This window comes from Haliaeetus leucocephalus, unplaced genomic scaffold (genome assembly GCF_000737465.1).
Source record: "Haliaeetus leucocephalus isolate CR32 unplaced genomic scaffold, Haliaeetus_leucocephalus-4.0 Scaffold41, whole genome shotgun sequence".
NCBI classification, from domain to species: Eukaryota; Metazoa; Chordata; class Aves; order Accipitriformes; family Accipitridae; genus Haliaeetus; species Haliaeetus leucocephalus.
This window is the reverse complement of record NW_010972477.1, coordinates 1,987,121-2,014,755: the sequence shown is the minus strand read 5'-3', so window position 1 is coordinate 2,014,755 and position 27,635 is coordinate 1,987,121. Positions and strand designations below refer to the sequence as shown.

At 37.2% G+C, this 27,635-nt stretch overlaps 1 protein-coding gene across 3 annotated transcripts in view; it reads right to left on the bottom strand.

The window, feature by feature from the left end:
* Positions 1-548: 548 nt before the first annotated feature.
* Positions 549-27,635, bottom strand: part of SLC12A7 (solute carrier family 12 (potassium/chloride transporter), member 7) — a 105,237-nt gene continuing 78,150 nt past the window's right edge. For 2 of the 3 annotated variants that reach the window (XM_010576805.1, XM_010576815.1), the window contains 12 exons: positions 25,747-25,865; positions 24,466-24,564; positions 22,106-22,225; positions 19,861-19,965; positions 17,425-17,593; positions 14,334-14,529; positions 13,824-13,993; positions 13,542-13,673; positions 11,713-11,820; positions 6,184-6,365; positions 1,930-2,063; positions 549-1,449 (listed from right to left, as the gene is read on the bottom strand). In XM_010576805.1, the coding sequence (XP_010575107.1) occupies positions 1,358-1,449; positions 1,930-2,063; positions 6,184-6,365; positions 11,713-11,820; positions 13,542-13,673; positions 13,824-13,993; positions 14,334-14,529; positions 17,425-17,593; positions 19,861-19,965; positions 22,106-22,225; positions 24,466-24,564; positions 25,747-25,865 (1,626 nt within the window). In that variant the 3' untranslated portion in view covers positions 549-1,357. Of the gene's footprint in view, positions 1,450-1,929; positions 2,064-4,895; positions 4,911-6,183; positions 6,366-8,655; positions 8,773-11,712; positions 11,821-13,541; positions 13,674-13,823; positions 13,994-14,333; positions 14,530-17,424; positions 17,594-19,860; positions 19,966-22,105; positions 22,226-24,465; positions 24,565-25,746; positions 25,866-27,635 lie in introns of all 3 variants that reach the window. The other variant, XM_010576824.1, reaches the window with a different exon arrangement.

Here is a 27,635-nt window from a genome sequence, read left to right as displayed (position 1 = left end):
ATCCCTCAAAGGAGCGGCCAGGACTTAAAAGTTACAGGTTTTAGCTCTCAGTTTTCCTTGGCACCCCCTTCACAACCCCACTGACACAGGAGCTCTGTGCTCGCTCTACCACTTAACCCTCTGTCACAGTCTCTTTGCATCTCTCAAATTGACAGGACAACGTACTCTGCGATTTAAACTTTACTTCATGAGCTCATTAAGAAATACAACAAAGCAGCACCACAAATAGGGGCATGATCCCCTTTTGCCCAGGCCAGTCTAACACATGAATTCACTTACTCACGGTTCAAGTCGTAGGGTTTCACAGCTTATATCCCATAAGGCTTAATATGGTGCACCTATGAGCAAAAACAAAAAAAAAAAAAAAAAAGGCAGAATTCTGACAGAAGCTAAAAGTTTCTATTGAGCACCTAAACTAAGTTGTTCAACAATTTCAAATGAAAAACACTTTAGATCGTTCAGTTCAGAAAAGCAGATTTTTATTTTAAACAGCAGCACATACATACAACATTTTCAAAATATACATATTTGAAAACAAGAGACTGCACTTCATTAACAAACTTGCTGTGGTTTATCAGTTGTTACAGTTATATTTGCAACTAGGTTGAGTTACTGCATCATAGCCTTCCTATGAGTTGGATGCTCTTAGGTTTCACTGGTATAATTGTGCAATATACTATAACTGCTAGTAGCTCATGAAAAAAGCCCAAACACAATTTGTCAATTTACTATTGCTGTCACCTGGAGGCTTCAGCTACCTCGCTAAGTATTTTAAATAGAGAAATGTTATTTAAAACAAGTGTGACAAATCATGAACTTCAGGGAAACACTTTATGCACATAATATACAAATTTGAGTGGTTGTATATATTTCTGAAGTTTCCTGAACCAGGACTAATCCCAACAGAAGCAACATAGCAGCACTTTGGTAAAAGAGGAAGCCAACTTTTCCTGCAAACTTTCCCTTTTATTTAGATGCAGAACAAATATTAAAATCATCAAAAGTTGCTTACTTTTCTATATGTTTAAACATACCATTGCATTACCATTTCTTTTCTTGTTTCACCACAGTTTAACAAGTGTCGGAATATGCTACACATAAATATCCTAACCCATCCACCATTTATTAATTCACTACAGAAATATTTTCTACATAAATCTATCTTCTTAAAATATAATTTAAATATAACTTTTTAATAGAAAAACCAGAACACATCATCAGAAGATTCAGCTTGCAGGTAATTTTCAACGCACTAGAAGTCTTATTGAAGCTGCTCAAATTATGGCAAATAACTTTGTTTTCTCGTTGTAGGGGAGGTGTGTGTGTGTGAGGAAGGTTGAACAATGTGCAAAACAGGTTAAGAATAAATGGTGATCACTTCACGTCCACTGCCTCGGACCAGGAGAACTCTGTCCAGACCTTCTGTCAGAACTTCCAAAAACTCCATGTCTGAAATATCATTAAGTCAAGGAATTTATCCAGAAAAGAAACAGAATAGCCACTAATCTCTCAAAAAGTCTGACATATAATGCAAAAAATCAAGTTCAACAATTTCATCAAGGAGTTTTCCTGTGTCACCCTTTACTATCTCATTATGTAAGCCACCTGCTTGCTCAAGTGGAAGCGAGGCCTAATTTGGGGGAAATTTCTAGTTCTGCCCTACTGAACTACAGAAAAGAAAAAAATAGAGATTATTTTAAAATAAGTTCAAAATTGAGGAATGCTTTACATCAATTCAATAAAAAAAACAAACCCACCACTATCAACTTTTCTTAAAACTCTGTTTGTGCAATCAAAAGTCAATTTCTTAAAGGCAAACTTACGCTTACCATGGTTACGAATGGTTATCACGACAAGTAGATGATGGCACAGTCCCAAAAATCAAACTCCCAATTTCAAGAAATATGGAAGCAATATAGTAAAGGATACAGTTTTCATCCCCTTTTCTGTTTTTAGGAGGTCCAGGCATATTCAGGAGAACTAGCTGAGCATGCTGTGATTTATTAAGCACTACTCCATTGAGCTTCACAGCGGTGTGCATTCTTCTCACATTTGACTGATTCCTAGCACGCAAACAAACATTGTTAAGTATTGTCACAATACTTGTGTATTTGAGTTATATGCTATGTATTTGAATTTATAAATTTCATCTATATACACGCAGAATAAGCTATTTTCATGGACACCAGTATTTGTACCCATGCAAAATAAATTTGAGAAAATGCAATACCTAGGTTTAAAAGATGTTTTCTTCCTTTGAAAAGAACATTTAACTCGGAAATTCAAGCAATTTAAGCAGATTGCCAAAATGCACAAATCTTCCAGTTGTCAGTTATCTTTTACAGAGATGAAACAAAAACTTAATTTCAATAGGAATTAAGTTTAGTCAAAAACACTAAGAATCCAGTTTATTCAAGTATATAAAAAAGTAACTGGATTTGTACAAGAAATTCCAAACAAATAACAGGAATGCAATGGAAAGATTACATTATTTATGTTGTACAGTACAAGATATCCATCATGCTCCTTTGGAAACATTACAGTATTACTATAAGCCCAGTGAAGGAAATTTAGAAACAGCATAGAATTTATGAAAAAAATTACTAGTTTCTCATGTCATAAGAGTAAGGCAGTAAGCAATGAACTGAAACTGAGCCCCTCCCCTTCCATTATCAATATTAACTAATGCTTTGCTTGTTGCATCCACAAATATAATCGTGGTAAATTTGTGCACAAGAGGAAGAAACTTCTAGGACTTCAGAGTTTTCCTTATTTTAGGATCTACCTTGGATGATTTAGCTGCTCTTTAGAACAAAAGAAAAGAACAGTTTCCTTATAGTCCCTGAGAAACTGCCATCTGTGTAGAACTAGCCAGAACTGGAAATGAGTCATACGCTCCAGCACAAAAGAAATATCCAGACTCTACCCAAGCCCGTTTATCCAAAAGATCCGCTGCCCAAAAGTAGACTCTTTACAAGTGAAGTGAGTCACTTCAAAGGGAACCTCAGAAACACAGCCTGATGGCATATCTCAGGAACAGAGATACTGATACACTGACACTTATATCACTCTATCCTGTGCAATTTTCTTAGCACTGTAACTAGTGGTCTCGCAGGAAAAGCACAACTGTACCCTGCTCAGCTGGGCTCACGTTCCGTCCTACGGCAGAGAGAGGACCAGCAGGTTAGTAGCAGCAGGACACAAGACATCCTCTGAAGTGCCGGATCAAGTCTGGCATCTTTTGAATTCCACTAGCAGTAATCAAAATTACAGCACAAACCCCACCACTGTTTCAGCTCAAGTAAACAATAGAAATTAATGAGATCTCTTTTCCCAAAAGAAAAAAGATCTAGGAGACCAAAATTTACAAAAGGAAACGCACAACTTCGTTCTATTACCAGAGGTCATTTCAGGGGACAACACCAATCCTTAACCCTAGAATCTTCTAGCAACATGAGGCCACCCTCAGATTATATAAATAAGTGTGGGGTTGAGAACAGCAGCCAGATACAGGTTCATTCAAACACAGGGGACCAAGAAAGACGGAGAATGCTGGGACCATATGTACTTGTGTTCTACTGAGTCCTGGTTTTTTTTACTATGAAGGGAAAAGCCGTTAACAGAATAGCATTAGAAGTAGCCTGTTTCATGTTGTATTTTCATCCTTGATTTTGCAGGGGCAATTAGGGGAAGAAAAAAAAAAAAGAAAAAAAAAAGCAGCATTTGGCCTGAAGTTTAGTAGCCAGTAGAGACCAGCCCCATCGATTTGAATGAATTCTCTTTCCCTCCCCCACCCCCCTCGCCCCCCGCGTTTTCCCCCAAGACAATAACATTTCCAAAACGGAGTTTATTGGTCCCTCCTGGGGAATTTTCTGTCACAGCAACCATCTGTCCTAAGAACCAACTGTACAAAAACCATATATGGAACAAAAGAATACTTGAAGCTCAGTTTTTCAGAAGCAGAACAGCAGCTTGAGAAGTCCAAAGAACAACTAGGAAGAGAGAGGCAAGCGTGCGTAACTGAAGAGGTGTATAAATATTGAAGTAGAAACATTGTTAAACTAAAGAAAAAAATGCATGGGAAATACGGAGGGTGTAAATTTGTGATGGAGTGGGCAAGACTTCAGCACTGAAACAAAGGCTCAAACTGACGGAAGGTACATTGTGCACAACGTGAACTGAGGCTGACTAACTTCATTTCACCTTCCAGCACTGGTAGAACCGAAATCATACATGATACACAAAGTAAGCTTTCTAAGTTTTCATAAGAAGTTCAATTTGTTAAACAGACAAAATGAAGACAACACTGGGCTCTGAAAAGAAGCAGAGCAGTCACAAGTCAGTTCTACCCAAGAATGAAGAGAGAGTTTAGTGTCCCATTTTTGTACACTGTCATACCCAACATATATCTGAACTTATGTTATTTCTACACATGCGTATGGGTTGGTACAAGGGAAGCAAGAATGGCATTTGATGAAACGTGAAAGTTCCCTTTGTGAACTAATTCACCCTTATCGTCCAAGTAGTTTTATTACAATGGAGGCTATTTTTCCAGAACAAAAATATATTCACTTTCTAATGTAGTTAATTAGAAAACTAAATATTACACTAATGCAGAGGAGTACTGTCAAGTTTTACATTCTTACAGAAACTAAAATACGTGTTCTGTGACTTACCTTGAATGAAAGGTTGATAATATTTAGAAGAAAACATTAACAAGTCATGATGAAGAATATTTTTCAGTGATAAATGCTAAACCACATTATATAAAACAAGGTACAAAAGAATACATGCACCACAAATCATGATTTTGGAAACACGCATACAATGTACAAGACCACAGGAACCAGGAAACACAGCCTATGTTGCTTAAGTGAAATGAAATTTAGACTTACAAGTTTCCCCATTCTCTACATGAAGGGAAGCAAATGCATAGGAAAAAAAATATTTATGCCATCAGGTACATTTTTAATTCAACAATATTAATACATTATACAGGCATACCAAGTTTGAACTGTAATTTCCACCCTCGAACACATATAGTAGTTTTAAAACAATAATATCTGAAGTCTGCATCTTGCATAATTCTAAAGAAATAATAGGAAATATTTCTAAGATATTACCACCCCACCCCAAGAATTGGAGTATAATGCAGCCCAGAACAAAACCAGTGCTTTAGAGCATGAGCAAGATGATGTTTGGAATTTGCAGAAGGCAAACTGTTTCTAAAGAGCTCAGAGCAAATCCACAAAACAACTTATGATTTTAAGGTACTGACTCTAAGTGTACCTTCTAACTCTACCGCCTACAAGTCCTAGATTTAAGACCTGCTTCCTTTAGATATTAAAATTTCCCTTGACATCCACAGTTTTGCTTTAGGCATGTGCAGAAAACAGTCTAGGCCACGCTTATAACTGCGTTCTTCCAGAACTCAGAAAAGGTACGTGTGTGTGCTTGAATCGCAACATGAGGAAGCAAACAAACTGATATCTTTCTGTCATTGGTTTTGTGTCTACTACATCAGGCTTGACACAGACAGTAGCTCTTATCTATTGATAAGTGACATCTACTTAAGAAAAAGACATTAAGGAGTATTTCAATGGGAAATACTTAACATAACAAGACATACATATAAGCACAAATTTTATATTGCTTTAATCTACAGGATGAGGGCCAAATGTCCCTATCACCCCCCCCCCCCCAAAAAAAACCCCAAACCCCACCCCCCAACTAAAAACTCCACCCAAAACCCAAACCACAAACTAAATGTCTTGAAAGAGTTCATCTGCTTCTTTGGTACTCCCTCCACCCCAACAAAACACAATAAATGAGAAAGGGAAATTATATATAGTAATTTGTTACCCACAGGAAGAAAGAAAAACAAAAGTTATCATTAAGCACTTTAACACATATGCTTTCTGGTACAACCCAGAAGTTGACTTTACAGCTTGAATTCTGTCATATTTAAGCTTAAACAGTCATCATTGTTCCACCCAAGTCCAGGCTAGTTTCATAAGGATGGCATTTGAGTGAAGTGCATGGAAAGATCATGTTTGTACGTGACTTTAAATAAACCAGGAACTCTTAAAAAACAAAACCCAGAACAACAACCACCACCAAACAAACACACACTGAAACACAAACAATCAAAAACAAAACTCCAAACATCACATGCATACTTACGGCTTCATGTTGAAAATATCTTTAAAGCCAGACACATTTGAATCTTTGTTTTTATGCTTTTCAGCTACAAACTTTTCTTTAGTCCAGGTCATTTGCACTTTTTCCGGCACAGCAGCAGCCACACTTGCTTTGATCGCTGGCGCTGAGTGCGAGGCAGTGTTTCTGTCGTGGATCAGCTGAGCCTGGCCACAAAACAAACAATCACCCCAAGATTCAGCCAAAAAGAGCATTGGTAGGTTACATGTTATTAAAAATTTTGAAAAGGAATTTCACAGCAATGGAACAAAAGAAGATACAGAAAAATGCACCTTACTTTGTGAACGAATACCAGACTGTTTTGACTTCAGCATGAAGTGAAACTGCTTGTAAAAACGTAGTTATTTGTTTATGTTTGCAGGATTACATCTGGGCTGGGACATTATTTTTGTAATGACCTAAAGTGAGGTTGAATCCAGCCTGAGGGTACTTTATTATCACCAGGGATTTTTTCCAGTGAAAAACTTGAAAGCCAGTGCTCTCATTCTTCATCAGGTACATTGTTATTTTCTCAGGTATTGTCATAAACACTGTCCATTTCACATGCCTTTAGCTGAACTACCAGCACAACTCATGATTCCAGCAACATACCATTGGACTGGCTGAACTGAAGGTTAGCTATGTTCCATTAGATTATTTATGCATGCAAGTGCATATTACATAACAAAAGCCAATCAATCTAACCATGAAGGGGCCTTCTCTTCCCTTATAATAGCAGAAAAACTCAAATCACAACTTTAAGTGCACAATATTCTTGTTCCCACATGCATATGCACTTCTGTGTTCTCCATTTCCCATTCCCCTTGCTCCTCTTGAGGAAAGAAAAAAGGAATTTTTAACACATTTACTTTGTCCATAGGCTTCTGTAGTTCCATCAAAAGCAACACAAATACAGTATCTTAGACTCTTATAATGGCAAGTGGATTGGTATGGAGGGAGGATTGGTTTTGTATTTTGGGGTGTTCTGTTTGCAGGGGGAGGCTTGGGGATTTTTTTGGGGGGGTGTGTGTTTTGTTTGGTTGGGGGTGGTTGGGTTTGTTTGTGGGGGTTTTGGGTTTTTTGCAGGGGGGGTGTTTTTTGTGGTTTTAAGATATTCAGCAGTTACAGAGGCTCTTCAGAGACTTGTTATATCACAAGTTGAAGCTCCTATTCCATTTGGGAACCTCAATTATTCACATGTTAGTGATGGTCATGTCCCTCTGTATATGTGGTGATTCAGAAGAGTCTATTTCATTCAGGTCACAAAAGCATGAATAAAATCAAAGCAGACGAGAAAACTTTTATCTCTGAACAGCGATACTCTAGTGGTTCGCAAACTGTCATCACAGCTAGTTTTAAATGCCTATGAGCTTCTGTATTCTTCCTAGATTATTTCCCTAGTCCCTATCCTTGAGGATTCCCAAATCCTAGAGTTCAGTTCTGAGGTTCACATAAATATGTATTTGTTTGATGGTATTCATATCTCCCCAGAAGATTAAATTACAAGTCAAGACTATGAATCAGAAGTTAATGCAAATACAGTTCTAGCATGAGAATGGAAAAAGCTAACAAATACATGCAGATACTACACGTGCTACAGCAGTATCAAAAAGAACTAAAATTTTAAACAAACAACTGGAAGATGAGTTCAGTACAACTCTGCTTCAATGGAAGAAAGTTCGCCATTTTTAGAAAGACAGTGAGGCCAAGAGAAATTCTGGACCTACAGCACACAGTTATAGAAATGCAAAGACAACGAGAGCACATTTTTGTTAGTGCTATTGTGATACTAAATTAATTACATGGAATACAACATGTTCTTCTCATGCTTCATGAAGAAAGGGAACACAAAGGTATACAGCATTTCTACAAACTAGACTACATGTCTTTAGATACGAGCAACACTTCAAGTGCACACTAAAACCATTGATTACATCAGTCCATTTCCTTTAAAGCTCACCTTGCAGAAAGTAGTAATGACATTTATGGGTTAATAATGGCTTATCAATAAGCATAGAAATCTCCTTAAAAAGTCCTAGCATATCTATACGGTCTCTGAGAAGCCTCAGTACTTCAATATAGGAACTATAAAGGAAGGCAATGCTTTGTGAAAGCATGAAATATGCTTATTAATGAAACTCCCACTATTAAGACTTTTTAAGAGATAGAAGACAGAGAAATATCTTTGCTTCTGGCTCTTAAGAAAAACAGGCACACTCAGAAAGAAAAAAAAAAGTGTGAGAAAAATCAGATGTAGTTCATGTCACAGAAGCATCACCTAGAGAAAAATATATAGTGTAAGATAATGAATTTAGAAAAATAGTGAAATTAAAGTTTATGAAGAACCGTTCCAAAACAATAAATGATCAAGTTGTTCATTTGTAGTTCAGTCTGCAATAGTGGCACTTCAAGTGTTGCGATGGGAAAGGATATCTAGCCAGTACTACGTCCAACTACCTCCTCCTCTCGATAATCATTAGTCAGCAGTGCCTGTGCATCTTGGCCAATGGACTGTGGACTGGAGAAGCTTTTTCTTCTGATTGAGCCTCGAGACTCATCAGTGATGCTCTGAATCTGGGATAAAAAGGTTACCAATGACAAAAAAACCCCAGTCTACAGAAGAAAGCAGATGATCATATTCAAAATAAAAATTGTCTTCATTTAAATAGCTGAGATTTGGTATCGTAGCTTGTTATAAACTTGGTTTGTTTTCACAAACACGCCATTTGTTTATATATACTACAAGGCTCTTTTTGAAATGTTTAGCAGTTAGTTATGAAGTGTCTTTACAGAGATTCATGAAAACATGAAGTGAATTGAATCCTTTAGTCTATATGGGAACCTCAAATATTCACCTGTTTGTGAGGGTGACGTCCCTTCATATATGTGAGGATTCAGATGAATTGATTTTATTCAGTTACAATCAAAAGTACAAAAAAAAATTAAGCAGATGAGAAAGCTGCTTTCCAGCTCTAAACACAGATTTATTTCCCAGCAATTCGCAAACTATAACTGCTCCTCACCTACACGCACGCGCATTTCTGCCAATCTTATCTACCAGCAGCAATCTGCACAACCCAACCCAAAGCCGTGGTGGGAGGGATGACTGCCTTCTCACGGCTCCAGCAACATCTCTGCCTGGCCCAACAGTCACGAGTCAGGACCAGCCGGAGAAGGAAGCCAACAACCACCAGGAAGGGAGCAAGGAAGAGAATGAGCCTCTGCATTTTCTTTCACCTTTGCAGCGCTATTGTCAAAGTCAAATAAATAAATGTTTGGCAGTTGCACCTAAATCTTGTGTTTTGCAGGCATGTGTTATATTTACACTTGAATAGAAGCAAATCAACCAAGTTTCTCAAAAAAGGAAACAAAAATCCATTGAGTCTCCATGCCCCAGTTCCACAAGAAAACCCATGGGCAAGATCAAATAAAGTTCCGTTTTAAAAAGTGATAGAAGAGGGGAGGGTAAGGGTGATTCCTCAGGGATAAGAGCATGCCAACAAGGGAAACAGCAAAAGGACGCTGTACAAAACCAGATTTTCCTCCTTCCAAAGGTTTGAGCCTCATTTGAAGAGGTACAAGCACAAAAGTGAGGTTAGAATATTCATCTTGGTGGTAACAGGAAACAAAACTACAAGCACCATTCAAAGCTGGAATATCAGGGTTATTTTTGAATGCCTACAGACAGATAGTGAAAACAAAAGCAATGCTAATTTGAACTAGTGATACTAATGAGAGAAATGTTTTGGAGGTCATCATAAAACTGGAGGGGAGGGCTCAGCTCATTTAAGAGAAGATGATCAGATTAAGAAAGGGCCTGGCACACTGAGTGCTTACATTCAACTTGTAGCTCCAGAGGAAGTGAAGGCATAACTAAACACTTTCTGATGAAAAATACCAAAGAACAAGGTAGATTCGGATATGCTAATCAGAAACAACAGATGGATATGGCTTTTATTCTTGGACAAGGAAATAAGTACTAGTTCTTGGAATTATGAAGCATTTTACTTCAGACCATGAAATAAATTCCACAGTATTTTGGACATCTCAGATTTTACCCTGTCTGATATGAAGTAACAAACTGAAGCTATAATGGTGATGGTTACATTCAGATAAAAGTGAGTAAAAAAAAAAGTTACATGGGGCAGGGAGAAAAGAAAGGAATTAAAACTTCCAAGCAAACAAACACTCTGAAACAGTGCAGATTCCAACCAGCTCACAGAGCTGAAGAGAAATTCTTTTGTCTCCACTACAATTTATATGCTATAGACTACAGAGTCTTGGGTCCTTGGGATACTTGTAAAGCATCCGTGAGGAAGTTAAATCCTTAAACACCTACTGTAGATTGATTAATCACTCAAACTCCACTGGAAAAATACTAGCGTTCAATAAAGAAATGAGAAAAATTTTAAAACACTGAGTAAGGAGTACAGGAGAGTGTGTTTTTTACTGAAAAGATGTTAGGCAGGCTCAGATCAAAAGAAAACTACCGTGATGCAGATGAGAAGGAAGAGAATTTACAGTAGTTCATTGTTGTAGCAATACAAGGCATCTTTAGGAACCTTAAAAATTCCTGCAAAATGGAAAAAAAGAATAGATAAGGAGAGATTAAAAAAAAAGAAAAAAGGAACTGCACAGACTTGTAGGATTAACACCAAAAAGGTTTAGGCATAAAATGAGTTACAATTATCAGTAGACAAAAAAAAAAAAGCCACAAGAAAAGATCCTAGTTATTTTATGAATGAGCAGTTAAAACACAGTAGAGATCTCTTATTTGGCATGGGAGGGCAATCAGTATAAATGCTTTGGCTTTGCTATCACTTAATACCTTTTACATCACCAAAAAGTGTTGATAATAATGGGATAGTTAACAGAATAAATGAGGGGGTAGAAGCACAAGTCAAAAGAAAAAAAAAAAAGATTTAAAAGTTAAAAAATATTCATGAAAATACAGCTGCATGAAGCTTGTCAATACAACGTGCAAAATACCACCAGGGACTAGTATGGGTAGGGGAGCAGCAAACGTAGCATTCCCATCTGGATATCATAGCATTATAGGTTAGTCAGCCTAATTTTCACTCAGAAACAACAGTTAGTTGATACATAAAACATTGAAAACAATGCAGAAACTAAAAAATAGGCAGTGTGAATTGAACAAGACCAAGTCACAAACAAAGCTATTCAGCCGAGTTGAATAATTATGAACCTTAGCTATTGATATATGTCAAGTTTGGAAATGCTCTGGATATATTCCACACTGACGCTTAAATGTTTTACTAGTAAATACTTGCACTGATCTTAACAAGAACAGGAAAACTCTAAACATCTGTTCAAATAAAAAGGATATTTTTTTCCACATTATTTTAACCTTGCAGGTGTAACCTGCTGTAGAGAAATTAACATAGAATGCAATTATAAAAGCTTTTGACTAATTAGAAACTGATTAGAATCCACAGCCAAGAAATACTACTTTCAGATTTTTCACAGAACATCTTGCCAAGCCAAAGTCCCTACCTCTCTTTCCCTTTCGTTCTTTGATAGCTGCATCTGTTTCAGCATCTGAGATCGCTGTTCCATCATAAGTGTCTTCTCATAAGTGAATGCAGAAATATCATTTTCAAACTGCAAAAGAGATGGGCATTAGAAACGTCAGAAGAAAAGTACCACTCAGAAGAACAACGCTTAGACAGTGTACCACATTCATTCCGGCGTTCATTCAGTCCTGGATGTATTTATGGCATTAGAGTAATCCCAAGCAAGTAATTGATCAACCATTTCTGTCCTCGTTCTTAAAACTTCATCTTCAAACGGCAATCTCGTACAGTGAGCTACCCTACTGTACCAATATCAATATTGAGATTTTTATCTAAATTTGAGGTACTTGGGACAGACTTTTTCCATTGTTCTGTTCCAATGAGGCTGCAGAAATGATAAAGGGTTGAAAGTGCTTATTTAAACTGGGTCTGCATTCCTGCCTCCTGAGCACGCGTGCACAATTGTTTCCTTAAAAACCGTCTTGACCCACAAAACAATACATTGGCCTTCCACCAGTGAGAAATGTTCACAAATAGAAGCATTTATGAATAACCTCTGGCATATGTTCTCACATCAGCTCAAAGCTAAAATACAATGTAAAAAATCTATAGCAGTCATCTGTTTCATCACTGACTCGCAACGTATCTCTTATCTTTTGGAATATTCTCAGGGTTAAATGTGACCCACATAAGAACAGAATAAATTGTGCTTCCTATACTATCTTCTGCTCAAAATCCAACCAAGGCTGAGCCTTTTTTATGGCACTCTGTCTTCTTTCACCTGCACATGCCACAGCATTTTAGTCTTTTATATTCAGTACTCTAAGCACAACAAAACAAGAATAAATAAATACATAAGTAAAAGGATTTATCTTAGTTCCTAGTTCAAAATACTAACCAAATTTTTCATAAGTCATTTTTTTTCACAAATAATTTAAATGATACTTAAAATTTGTTTTATGGCTAATTAGCATAATAAATCTTTTTTATAGGTTTTGTTCATTCCAGGAACTGGTGGTGGTAGAAGTTTTGAACCAGAACCAGTTGACCCATCTTCTTCATCCCACTTCAGAATAAGTTTAAATTTTTGGGGGGTTGGGTTTTTGTTTTGTTTTTTCTCCTTGCCTTACTTTGGATGTTATGCTAGTCACCTTTGAGTGCTGGAAATGAAGTTTTTCCTTAGTTGCCAAAAAAAGCTGGTCCAGACTACAGCTTTAGTCCTTTCTCTTGAGCAGTTTATGACCAGCATTTAAAAAGGGAAAAGTTACAAAATTCCTTTTGTCACTATTTGACTTATGATTCTGCAGCTATATTGTCTCGCTGTCCAGTGCCAAAGAGGCTGGCAATGCCAGAAACAACTGATATACTCTCACGGGGGCCTACGGGTTCCTTATTCCAGAGATACTCATACAGCAGCTGGAGACACAGACATGTTCATCCTCTCTCATGCTGGATACCATGGATTATTAGATTAAGCATGTTCAGCCTTCCATTTCACTGCCTGCTGAAAATTCAAGCTTTTCCTTCCTGAATGAACAACCTCTATGGACTAGTCCTCATAAATAAAGTAGGCATTAAAACATCAAAATGGCTTAACGCTACTTGACAAAACCATTAAACCCAGTACCACATACACTAGCATTTTAACATGTTAAGATAAAGTTGCTTTAAAACACTTCTTGTTCTTGGTGGGACTGCAATCTTTCCCTTTCTATATTTGGGTTAACATCTCTTAGTTTTAGAAATGCTAAACCCATTTTCCCCAAGTTTATTGTCAATTGCTATTAAAAACCCCATGCAGTAACATACCATTTCAACAACTTCCACTTCAGCATTCAGTCTAAGATGATATAAGAACATCTGAAGATCCTTCTTCATTTGAATACTATTATCATCCATCTGAGCGACAGTGAAGATGCGCATTTTACATTTTCTCCAAACCTATAAAAAAGATACATTGTAACAATTTGTAACACAGTAATTACAATCACCATGCATAACTCTATCAAGGTGAAAGAGTGTTTCACTAGAAACCCCTAGAACTATTCATTGCTAAAAAATGAAATCCCAGCCATTTTCTGTTGTCCTTGCCTTGTGCTGCCGAAGAAGAAAAGGCAGTAACATCAGCATACCACCATCATGAACAATCCACCACACATCTATGTTTCCCTCCGTAAAACGTTCTTGATTTGTTGGAAATAAGTCAATGTTTTTAGCCACCAACAGTGCTTGCTGAGCTGCTGTTGTTTCTCGTACAGTATCTGCAAGGGAAAACAAGACTTTTGGATCAAGAACTTCTAATTTTCATTCACGGCTTTTATTTTTGTTTTAAATTCAAAAGCTTACATCCTCCCAGATTCTGCTGAGGCAAAAGAGGAAGATCCTGGGTTTAGTGACTAACCTGCTTAGGAGAAGAACAAGACAAGCCATGGCTGACGAGACTGAGGGATAAGAAAACCCACTCCATGTGAAATCAGATGTGGGGAAATATTCCATTGTCCACTGGATGTTCAGCATCACATTTCTTTTCCTCCACACAGCAAATACATTAGTTACATAGTTGTATTACAAATGCATAGGAGAAAGTCAATAAACACATACCAACAAAGTTTTTCCATGAGAAACGATTTTCTGTCTGCTTCCATGACTGTGGCCATGCCATCAGGACTGTGTTGTGCTTCATCCCTCCTAGACCAGCTGACTGAATCAAATAGGATATTCCATCTCTAAAATGAGGAGACACCACAATCTGGCAAAATCCTTTAGTCTTTTCCACTCCCATTAAGGCCTTAACGTTCTGCAAAGGGAAGATTACACATGGGGAAATACAGTCATCAACACTGGTAATAAAGACTAAGGAATATCAGCAGTAAATAAGAGCAAAACATTAGCTACAATGTACAACCGACACCAAGAAACTGCTAATTCCAAAAGAGTGAACATGATTCTGTGACAACTAAACCCCAAAAAATCTGCCTCCACAAAAGACACCATACACAGGTTTTTCATTACTTCAATTATTCAGCCTTTTATTTCCAAAGAATGAACAAGATACGAGTAAAACCACATTGACAAAGATAAATAAAGTAACACTGCTTCAGGTAAAGTAAAAAATGCTGATGGACAAAGCACTGTATGTTTGGAATGACAAGTCCTTTCTTTTGGAATTGGAAGGGTTTGGAAAAACATGACGCCAAGGCCTTTAGAAGAGGCCACCAAAGCTCCTTAAACAACTTTGACATTAAGAAGCCGATTCTTTATTTATCGGCTCCCAACATGGAAAAATAGATGCGCAGGAGACAGTTGGAATCACTGGCTGAATAGTGACAAGGTAAACTGAGGAGATTAAGTCTTCCGCACCCCTTTAATTTCAACATGGCTCCCCTTCATTTAAATACTAACAAACATACAGACACATAACCAAGTAATTTAAAAGTAGCATTCAAAGTGGTATCAAGGTTGACTAGGGAACATCAGCTTTGGCATTTACATTGTTTTGATGGCACGACTTCAAAAATCCCATCATTATCAATGACTTGTGTCGATCGGCATGGTTTCAGAAGGAAGAACCAGCACATCAAAATCTGGAATTTTGGAAGTGCCAAAATACCCATCAAAACCCATCAGGAACAGATTTGATCACAGAATGCCTGGCACTGACTCAGTGTGGCTTCACATCAGAAATTCTATTTAGTTGAGGAAAAAAAAAAAAACACTTCAGAAAATTTGGTAGCAAAGCTAAGAAGTCAGTCTATGCAAAAAATATCTGCGAGGGCATATAAGTTTAAATAGATGATTTCTTCTTTTAAAAAGAAAGACAGGAGAAATCTTGATTTCCTACAAATCTTCTAGAAACATTTTTAGTTGAAGTTTTCCAAAACCAGTGAGGCCTCCAGACACTCAAACTTTTACAATTCATCTTCACTTCCATTTTAAAAGCAATAGTTTCCTCGATCTTAACACCAGGTCTGACTTTCTAGAGAACCTGGGGATTAGGTCTCCCTTAAATTCATTCCTGTTCCATCTCAAAAATGTAGCTGACTTCCAAGTTAAGCAACTATAGGTAACATTTCAAATCCTCATGGGTAAACAGTTTCTGTTTAACGGTTTGCTTTGTTTTATTTCAGAGGCCTGATTGTATTCTTAGTCTTGTTTTCTACTCACACATTGATAATAACAGCTTAATAACAATTACTTTCACAATTTACCATTGCTAGACTCTTTCCACTGTGTTTTGAAGCTAATTGCTCTCTTGGAGCCTTTCCATGCGATATCAGCTAGGGCATCTGGCTTCCTACTTTGTTATTTTAAAAACCACTAGGGACAAGTCTGAATACCAACAGGGAGAAGAAAAGCAAGCTGGGAGAAAAAGGGCAGTTAGCTTTAAGTCTGTTTCAACATCTCAAATGCTCATCTATTTTAGAGATTCCAGGTTTGAATAAATCACAGGCATTTTTACACAGCTTTGAAGATGACTTGGATCAAAATAGTAGACATTTCAACTGATACTCTTTTCAACAACACTGAAGATATTAACCATTTTTGGAAGATACAATTGCAATCAAAGCCTACTTTTGGAGTACACTTTATAGTAGTGTTCTAAAGGCAATAGATTTTTCAATAGCATTCAATAAAATACATGAAACATGGTATTTTCTAAAAATGTTGTTTCCCCACTCTATAAAGTTAGGAGTAGGAGGGTTTGCATAGGTAAGCAAATACAATTATCTATACCGAGTTATCCCAATACTGGATCAAACAAAGAAGTACACAAGCTGTTTAAGACCAAACAGAAAGGGAAACTTGCTTTGCATTGGAAGTCCAAGCTCTATGAACAATGGATCTTCAGAAGCTCAGTCTATTAACTTCCCTTTTTCCTTCAGGGGACAATTTAAAATTAAGTTCAGGTATTTTCAAGGGCTTCCCACAAAAATGTCTATGTATTTCCAATCAGGTAGCACAGTCAAATACTGACAAGTTGTCGGGGGGGCGACTGGGGGAAGGGGAGCAGGAAGAGAGAAACATTCAAATTAAAGTCACTTGTGTTTGTAAGCACAGTTAGATGTCATCTTAAATTACATGACAACTTACTGTTTTTTCCTACCTCATCCTACCTTCTCTGGAGATACGGAATAAATAGGAAAGAAAACAAAAAAGAAAAAAAGTAAAGGAGCTCAAGGATGCTGTTTACAGTTAAGCAACAGAGTAGGATTCCAGTGAAGACTGCTCCTAATCCTAGCTGTGCTATGTATTTCAAGGACAATGTAGAAAATAATATCATGTATATATCCAGAGGATGAAATCATGCCAAACACATCCGCACTTGTTAGATAAATGTTCAATTTTTTGTTAAATAAATCCATTTTCTTTATAAGGTAATTTGTTAAAAATCTATCACTTAGCTTTTTCAATAATGTAATTTGATTGTGAGCCTAGGGCTCTCGATATTAAAGAAAATAAAAAGCTAAAGAGTATCAGCATTGTTTCCTCCTATTGGGAAATTTTATAAAACATTTTGCTACACACACTAACCTATTCTTTATATATAATCATTGACTGCGCTGATAGTAAAAAATGGATGTTTTATTCAGTACTTTACAACAGTCTGTTCTAATTCAAGATACGAGTTATCTGGATTCAACATGTAAATACTAATGGAAGTTACACTTGTTTTAAGTTGTTTTTTACATACCTCTTCAGCTTTCTGAGCTTCTGTACATTTATCCAAGTAGATTCCCTGAAGCACAGAGCCCACGATAGTCAGTCCTTTACCAGCCTTCAACTGAGAGGTGAAAGAAAGCAATCTAGGATGTTTCACCAACTGCTCACTATCCAAGTTTAACAAGACCAAAAGTTGAGGTCTGCCAAAAAAAAGTTAAATACACATATGTATAGAAAAGCAAGAAAAAATTGGAAAATTAAAATTAACAATTAATAAAATGCAGATTAAATGCTTAATTCAATGGAAAATAGTCAACTGTCAAGCAAGGAAGTCATAATTTGCAATAGCAACAACACTTCAGGTACAGAATACCTACGTGAACCAGCATACCATCATTCTGAAAAGCTACCTTAAAGAACAGTTTTACCAAGAAAGTTACTGAATCAAAATTATCACCCTTCCAAGGTCATCTAGAGCAACCTGCTGCTTGAAGTGGTTAAACATCAAAGGCACACCAGATTTACAGCTCCATTCAGCTGGATTTTTAAAAGGTCCAGAGACAGAGATATTATGACCTCTGGGTAACCTCTTCAATACCTAATTACGGTCTTCTCAAGTTTTCTTTTTTTTTTCTTCCTGCATTTTGTCATGTTCTCTCATTCTCCTACCTTATGCTGCTCTAAGAGTTTGACTCCATCTTCTCAGTAACCTTCTTTTAGGTACTGGATGTTTAGTAGTTAGTTATATCAGCTTTTTAGGCTCCCCTTAAGCCTCCTCCAAGCCCAATAAGCATAGCTCCCACAGGAGATAATGCTCCTGTGCCCCAACCATCATCTTGGTGGCCCTCTGCTGAACTAACTCCAGCTTATTAATGTCTTTCCTATATTAGGGTGCCTAAAACTGGATGAAATACTCTCTAAGTATTCTAATGAGTGCTGAGCAAAGAGGAGTTTTATTTCCCAATATAATTACTTCTTGATATACTAGCTATGCTCCTATTGATGCAGTCCAGCATGTCACTGCCAAGGCACACTGCTGGCTTACTATCTACTGGGAACCACAGGTCCTTTTCACCAGAGCAGGTTCCCAGCCTTGTGCCACTGCACTGCACAAGCCTGTCCCAGGTACTAGACTTTGCACTTGTCCTTCTGGATTTTCATGATGTTATTGCCAACCCAGTCCTCTATCTGCACAGGTCCTTCCAAAAGGACAGTCATACCATACTGATAGCACCCCAAGTTCAGCTTCAACTGCATACTTGATGAGGATGCATTACATTTCCTTTAATCAATATCCAATCTGCTTCCTCTTCCCAAACCATTTTATAATTTTCCTGTCACTACTACAAATTCAAAAGAACGACAGAGTTGGAGTCTACTTCCCGCCTTAAAACCAGCTCAGTTTAAGCTGTAACATGAAGGTCCAGTTCTAGCAATTACATTGACACAATAGAAGGATAACTCATCTGGAACTTAAGCAACATCAGACATTTAACAGGAATGCTCTTAGTCAACACTACATTACATTGGTGCCTCTGAGATGCCAAGTTCAGACACAGATAAAGGCAGTGGCTCATGTATTTCATAGCAACTGCCTATGTGCATCAGTCCCATAACAAATGGTAAAATAATGCCATTACACTGAAGGGCAATGGACCATTGCATGTGCATGCACCCAAGGATACTATCACAGAGCAGTGGCTATAATTAAAGTATCACATTTAGTGACAATTGCTTTTTTGTGTGTTCCACTGATCAGAGTTCTTCTGATTTACATTACGTTCATCAGAAGTGACAATGTGCAAACGACCTTTTGTTTTTAAATGCTAAGTAATTTTTTGTGTCAGCTTTAAGAAAATTGATAGTTTAACAAGTAACAGGAATATATTGCAAAAATAGTAGTGGACGTCTAACCCCATTACATACAAATGGCCAGCAAACGTGAGATTTTGTTTTAATCATATCTAAGCAATTTAGAAAGTGGTACTATTAAATGAAGCTATATAAAAAGATTGCCACTAAAAATTAATTTAAATAATGGATCCTCTGTATATTTACACAATGTATTTCAGAGGGAACACATATAGAAGCAAAAAAAACTTATAGAATTGCAACGTTTCTTCTATAGAGACAGTGGGACTCAATGATAACTGTTCCTTTGAAACTGAAAATCTATAAATAATCAAACATTAAAATTCTTCTGCACTTTGGAAAACTATGTCACCACCACATGGATTTAAGTTTGAGTTAGTTTGCCCATATTCCCAGCAAAGTTGATTACGTGCTGACTGTAAATCACATTCAGTTGCAGTAAAATAATACTATTTCAATGACATCATTGCCATGCCCAAGTTAAAACATTATTTTAAATGGTGAATTTCACTTTGGCCATTCGCTTTACCAGCAGTATTCCCAACAGATTTACATATTTCAAGAGTCATGTGACCTTGGAAGGCGTAGGACTTACCTCCAGTTCTTGGTGTGAGGAGGACCGTCTTCAACACGAAGCAAAGCATAGCGAGCTGCATTCAGAGACAGTCCTCGGATTCCATCACCCCATTCTTTTTCCGCTCTTCAGGGTGCAGAAGAGATTCAGTTAACAAGGTCCCATTTATTTATACAAATTAAGTACATTTTTCTCACATGAGGGATAATGGGCATAAAAAATGAATACTCTTTTGCATGAAAAAACTCATCTTGCAGATTTAATTCAAGAATGAAGACTAACCAAGATGAAGCAGTCTCAGGTCCCTTCAAGAGAACTATTTATTAAGTATTTATTAATATTTATTATGGTTTATTTTATTCATACTTCAAAAGTTTTTTTGTAATCTTGAGAGCTACTTAAGTTGCTTTTAAGCACTAGAATGAGTAAGTGGGGGCTACTTAAAAGGAATTATTTTAAAGCAGCAGAATGAATAAGTTAAATTTGACTTCGTATGGATTAGTGTGTTAGAATCTTTCAGCATTAGGTGTCTTTCCTTAGAAAGGGAAAGCACACACATTACCTTCTCCCCCCGCACCACTACAGCTTTCTCCACTTCCTTTCCCTCCCAGCTTTTCTCCCAGATGAGCCTAAAGCTTTATCTGCCCTCCTGACCACTTTCAATCTCCTTACATTTTTCACTCCTCCTTCTCCCAATACAAAGCTACACTATATGCCAGGTGGCCAACCAAATAAGAAAGAACTCTTAGGCTAATACATTCTTTTCTTTGGTAGGGATTCTACTACAGCAAAGGGTCCATCTCCCTTACCCTCCCTCCCTCTTATTTCCATTGATGAATTCTCACTAAACTGTTACCTCTAACCTTCCTTCAAATTTTAGATGAAATAAGCCGAACTGAATTAAAAAGCTATTAAAGAACAACATGGCATTTAAAACATACCCTGACAGACAGCACAATCACATAAGTTTCTTTTACTTAGCTATCCACAAATTAAAATAAAAACTGAGGTTTTCTCCAGACAGCAGTTTTTAGAACATTTCAGGGTGAGTTTCTCCCCACCGCACTGTTTCTGCAAAAAAAGAGTCTCTTGCTAGAGGGTAGATGTACTGGCTATGTACGTACCAACATTTGTAAAGTCTGTATATGAATTTGGATGTACATATAATTTTATGTATGTGCATACACACACACAAGCAGAACTGTTATCATCTGATCTGACTTCCTGGCTAAAATAGGCAAATTAATTTCCTTATAATTAACCCAGTAGTTACAATCCAGGAAAGCATCTAACCTGGAAATGGAGATATTAAAAGATGCAGAACCCACAAGGTGGAGGCGTTTATACCAGCCGATCCACTTAAGACCTGTGCTTAATCACTCATCAAAACAACTGGCCTCGCTTCAGCTTCCTGCTCCAAGATCTTACTATTCTTCTTGACTAGGAATCTTTCAGCATTGGGTATCTTTCCTTAGAAAGGGAAAGCACACACATTACTGATCATAATCACCTCTAGTGTTTCAGTATGTTTTTTTAGTTGGTTTTTTTTGGTTGGGTTTTGGGGGGTTGGGGAGGTTTTTTATTATTTGGGGGGGGGAGGGTGTTTAGATTGGCTTTTGTGTGTTGGGGGTTTTTGGGGGGGATGGGGTGGGTTGTTTATTGGGTTTGATTTTTTTTTTTTTTTTTTTTAAATTAACTCAGCATGTTCTTTAAGTCTCCTACTTGTACCACCTTTCTTACAGGTATGGCTCTATACGTCTTCCTTGTTGAATGCATACAATGCAAAGTATGTTGCAATTTAAAGATTATCTAAGCCTTCAGAAAAATAGGTACTTTTCAGTAAGTGCTCTGGGTTGTTCAGTATGATTCATTCTAAAAAGTGCTAAAGTCCACACAAAAAAGTAGGTTTTGGGCTTTAGCACAAGTTAATAATAAGGTAACAGTTTTGTAATAGTTGCTGCTTGATATTAAAAGGTCATGTTCCTGAAGTACCAAAACTTTACACCATAACCTCTGATTAAACAAAAACTTCCCAGCCTTATTGGTTCTTATTTTGATCAGTCCTGGCTGTCGAGATGTTTGGAACAGAGCTTCCAGGGAAATTAGAACCTGAAAACTTACAGCCCTTAACAGAGACAGGATCTTACCTTGTTTCAAGGAATACTCTTAATTCTATTACTTCAGTTCTATCTATTTTATACAAAAGTGCTTTTTTGCTGAATATTAAAGATATTAAATATAGAATAAATAAGATATATGGTCTTACCCTCTATATTCTATGTATTTGTATATACATCCTGCGATTAGCATGGCAATCAAAGCATAGTACCAAGAGCAAATGAACATCAAGGCAAGACATAAACTCATCCCCAGGAATGAGAGAGTCCTAAAAGAAACCATTTTTTTCCATTTTTTTAAATAGGCATGCAAATGTTCTACAAAGTCAATTTCTTATTCAAGTTAACTCCCAGAAAGGCCTTTCTTCTTCAAAGGCCATTTCATAGCTACTATATAAATAAAAATACATTGTCCCAATTTTAGTTTATAAAAAGATTACATCCTGAACCTTTGTGTGACAAATACAATTGAACGAGATAATAACAATAGATTTACTACATTTGTCAGTTCTGAAACTCTATCAGTACCTCCAAGTAAGGTCAGTTTCAAAACACATTGCTATCACTTATTGTTGATTTGAATTTAAGCTAAAAAAAATTGTCAAACAATACTAAACAACATTATGTTACTTCCAGCAAAAACAGTTGATTAGTTTAAATTAAAATTGACTCAATTATATTCTCCACTTCCATTGTGGCCTGTCTCTTCGGCAAGAACACAGCACAGTAGAAGAGGTTACAGAAAACAATCTTTCAAAAGCTATCAAGAGAAAATGTTTGTGAGCTGAAAAAGTTACAGAAGCATTTCCAGATTGAAGCTTATATGCCTGGTTTGCCCACACTATTAATCAAGAAAGAGAGAAGTCAGCTCAGACCTGGACAGTTTTGTGAATAGTCACATACAGCACCCCAGATTTCTTTTCTCCTGATTTCCGTGTTAGAGCTAGCTTTCACTGTATTGACAAAGAGCGGCAGCAGACCCAAGTTTTGTTTGGTCCCTTTAGTTTGCCTCTTTGGTACCATGCAAGTACTGAGTCCAAATGCATACAGTTTTAAACCAAAGAAATGCTTTCTACCTGTTCTGAGGACATCAATCTAAATGTCGTTTGCCTAATAGAACAAGGGCTGCTCTTTCATGCTTGACTTAGCCAACCTAAGACTCTACTTTTACTCAAAAAATAAAGTTCCATCTCAAGTTTAGCCAAGCATTCCAACACCTGCTTTGGCTAGAAATGATTATGTTGCCACATAGTAAGTCAGTTGGCTCACTGATCTCTCCGAGAACAACATAAAAAAGAATTGTTGCCAAATGGTTACAAACTCTGCTGCTGCCGCCATGTCACAACCCTTTGCTTTTAATTCCTCACCATGGTCCATCCTGTACCTCTTGCTACCCTCCATCTTATCCACCTGCCTTAGCTTTTAAGCTACTTTGTACCTTCTACTATACTTCTTCCACAGTCAGGTTATTCAAGGGAGGTGGAACAAAAACCAAAAAGAAAACAAAACAAAACCAAGCAAACAAAAAAAGACAGCAATCCCCCATTTTCCTTCTTGATGTTGCAAATACTACTAGGTGTTTGCTGTGATAGCCTGGAAGACAGGCACTGATGTATTTGGAGGTTTAGATGCCAAACTACTAAGTGCCTACTGAGCATATTCAAAAAGATTTTTCAGGGCTAAACCTGTGACATTTCATTTTCACTCAGTTCTTTAAAAGAAAAAATAATAAGCAACTCTTACATCCTAGAATCAGGCCAGCTTATCTCCTAAAGGCTCTAGTCCTCAAGGCATTTCAGCACTAAAATGTCTCAATAGAATTACTGTTAATTAAACAAACATGTATTTTTAACATTCAGTAAAAAAAAAAAATTAATAAAAAAGTTTCCCACTCTTAGTTTGAAATGTTTGAACTCTTAAGCCATTTAAAAAACCTAAACAAAAAACCCACACCCACACTTTTTGTATACCTAACCTTTACTGACTTTGTCAAGTATCTACTTGTTTACTTCAGTTATCAAATGCAATGTCCAAAGCATGACATATTTTTAAAACAGTGATCATACCATTAAAGAGCCAACTGATGTATATTAAATTAGTTTTCCTGGTTTAGTTTTGTGTATTTTTTTTATAACTAAAATGAAAATTGTATCAGCCTTCCTGAACATTTTTACCAATTCTCCTTACCTATATATAAAATACAGCTTGTTTTTTTCATCTTCATTCTCACATCTTCAGAAAATCTTAGCTTATAAGCAATATCAAAATGCCATCCTGTAGCCCCTTCGCAAATCCTCTACATTAGCCACATGTTTTTGTGATCACAGCTATTACCAGCCTTATTCCAAACATATGAAAACAAATGTTGCTGTTCTAAGATTATTCATGCACTGAATACTCTACCTCATTTAAATCAGAAAGGAGATTTTGTTTTATTATTGCAAGAAAATCAACAGTTTAGGGCTGTGTAATTAGTTTTAACACTTCTGAATGAAGGAATATTCCCTACCAATGGTAATACTTGAAACGAGGTCTCCAGTTGGGAGTCCGTAAAAGAGTCTGAACTGCACAAGCCAGATTTACAAACATATAGCACATAAGGAAAAACCTGTTAAGAAAAAAAAAAGAGCATTTTCCAATAAGGAATTAACTAGACAGATTTGCATTAAAACACAATCCAGAAAAGGGTAGGAACTTGCACACTGTGTTCACAGTAGCCAGAAGAACACAAGACGTAGATTAAATTAATATTTGTAGAATATTAGGCCTCAAAACATGGTATTAGCATAATATAGAGCCTCAAACAAAGATTTCAGAGAAAACATAGCAAACAACTGACAATCATGGTGTACTGGTTTTGGCTGGCACAGAGTTAATTTTCTTCATAGTAGCTCCTATGGTGCTACGTTCTGGATTTGTAACCAATGCAGCGTTGATAACACAGGGATGTTTTAGCTGTTGCCGAGCAGTGCTCACACAGCATCAAGACCTTCTCTCGTTTTTTTGCTGTCCCACCAGCAAATAGTCTTGGGGAGGCAACACAGCTGACCACAACGGACCAAAGGGATCTTCAATAATGTATGACATCATGCTCAACAGTAAGAGTTCAGGGAAAGGAGGAAGAAGGGGGGACATTTGGACTTCGTGGTGTTTGTTTTCCCAAGTAACTGTGACACATGGTGAAGCCCTGCTTTCCTGGAAATGGTTAAACACCTGCCTACCAAAGGTGAATGAATTCCTTATTCTGCTTTGCTTGTGCACAGAGCTTTTGCTTTACCTATTAACCTGTCTTTATCTCAACCCATGAGTTTTCTCACTTTTACCTTTCCGATTCTCTCCCTTATCACACTGCGGGGAGAGCGAGCGAGCGGCTGGGTGAGGCCGAGCTGACTACTGGGTTCAACCCATAACACATGGGATAAACTTCCAACACAAAGTCAGTAAAACAAAGTTCAGTTCATACCCTAAAACATTGTTTTCTCTATCTCTATTAGATGCACTTGAGCTAAAATAGCAGGAATTTTAATTTTAAAATCCAGATTTTTAGAAGTTGAACATATTTTTACCAGCATTCAACAACTCTGTCATGGAAAAAGTTTTTTGTGCCTAGAAATTAGTTCCAGCCAAAACATTTTGTTGTTTCTTATTATCTCTTGGATCAAAAGGAATCTAACTTGTTAGAAAACAAAGGCTAGCATGTATTGTTTCAAAAAGAAAAATCATTACCTAGTTAATTGAAAAATAAAATACTGTTTAACTTAAGAACACAAAACACCACATTCATACTTACATTGAAAGAATTGGTGCTACGCTGTCCAATGAGGCTATCAAAATTCCAATTTCACAAATACCAGCAGTGAGGAGCAGAGCCCAAGTTGGTTCTCCGTTTGCTTTTCCATGACCAAATACCTAGTTCAAGTAAACAGTAAGATTAGGGAAAGCTGTTCATTATACAGTTATGAAATATGGTGCAGATCACAAACTAGCTTTAACTGGAATCACAAACAGTCATTAAAAGAAAATGAAGCAATCTATACTACAAAAAGCCACAAAATTGCAAACCCACACATTTCCAATATGAAAAATGTTTACTAAAATAAGCAATGACTACATAATGTTAAAGTACTATTGCAGTTGCTGTTGAAATAGTCTTAAGTAACTTCAAAGCCACATGCATCAGAGATTTATGCTTAGTCTATAAAAAGCTAATATAGCTGAGGGCAGTATTTTTTGTAACGTACAAAAAAGGCATCATCTCAGTACTTACAAACATTAAATATTTATCTTTAAAGAGGACTAAGGTAAGCCTATTATCCTGCACAGAGACCTGCCAAAAATAATTTTGCATGTGGTAATTTCCTTTGGGGATAATTCTATCCAGCTATACTGGTGATAGATGGCAAAATGCCTCACCTGAAGTTCCAGCCGTATTTATTCTCCTCCACACACTTACAAAGACTGAACCCTCACTCCCATTTTCCATAATGGCTTCCTTTCCAAATATCTAGGTTCTTCACCTCACTCATTCTCCATACTGTCTCCTTCCCTTAGCTTTCTGTCATCCATCAATCTTCCCTCCCTTATATTAAAATGCCATTTTTTCTGCTTATGCTGTTTTTTTCTTTTATGTCACATTCTTGCCCCATATTAATCTACTTCCATTCATTTCCTTGATTGTCCGTGCAGCAGCTATATCACTCTGAAACTGCAAGCACTTTTCAAGTCTCAAATCCCTCTTCAAACATCCTGCTTCTCCTGCATTCCCTTTCCCCCACTTCCCAAACCATGTAAATTTTTTCCTTCTGATTCTTCACTCCTTTGAAATCTAGCCCTGATAAGATGGAATCACATTGTCACCCTCTCAGGAAGTACCAAATTTTTACTTCAGACAAAAGTGAAATTTTTTGTTTGTCTCTCTCAATACAACCCAGCATTTGTAATTTATTGCATTACAACCCCTTCCCACTCGAGTCAAACTCCATCATGATTCTGCTCCCCCAACCCAGGATACTTAGTGTATTTATTTCCAGTTACAGGTATAGGTCTTGAAAGTCAGGGAACATGCCGCTGCTCTCAACTGTGAAATAAACCAGCAGCATGTCTGGTATTCTTGCACACCCTCATCATCTTTCTCCGCCCCGGTAGAAAAGATGCTCCTAACCCAAGGGAATGGCGATACAACTTTCTCAGGGAACAAGCTGCCAACACCGTAGGTGCAGAGCCACCCACGCCAGCAGAACGGGAGACGCAGCAGTTGCGTTTCCTGCTAGCAGCAGCACTGCTGCAAGTGCTGTGGCAGCTGAGGGGCTGCAGAAGCAGCAAATGCTGTCTTTTTAACTTGTTTATGTCTTGATTCATTAACCCTTCTGGCTCCTGCTCCTAGCAGCAATACTAGTGTCCATTTCCAGTGACTGTTCACCCCTCCAGCCCAAGAGAAGGAAGGACCTAAGAGAAAATATCAAGGATACAGCCCTACTGAGACTAGGCACTCGCAGACAGACCATGGAAGCAGCAGCAGCGCAATGGAACCAAGTGATTAAAGACTGAGAAAAGTGTTGGCAACAGCAGTATGATCTGCCTTTAAAAAAAACTAGCAAAAACCCCCACAATACACAAAAGACAACCCACCCCCGCAAAGCCACTAGCATTACCCCTTCCATTTTGCTTTGCTTCTCAGCT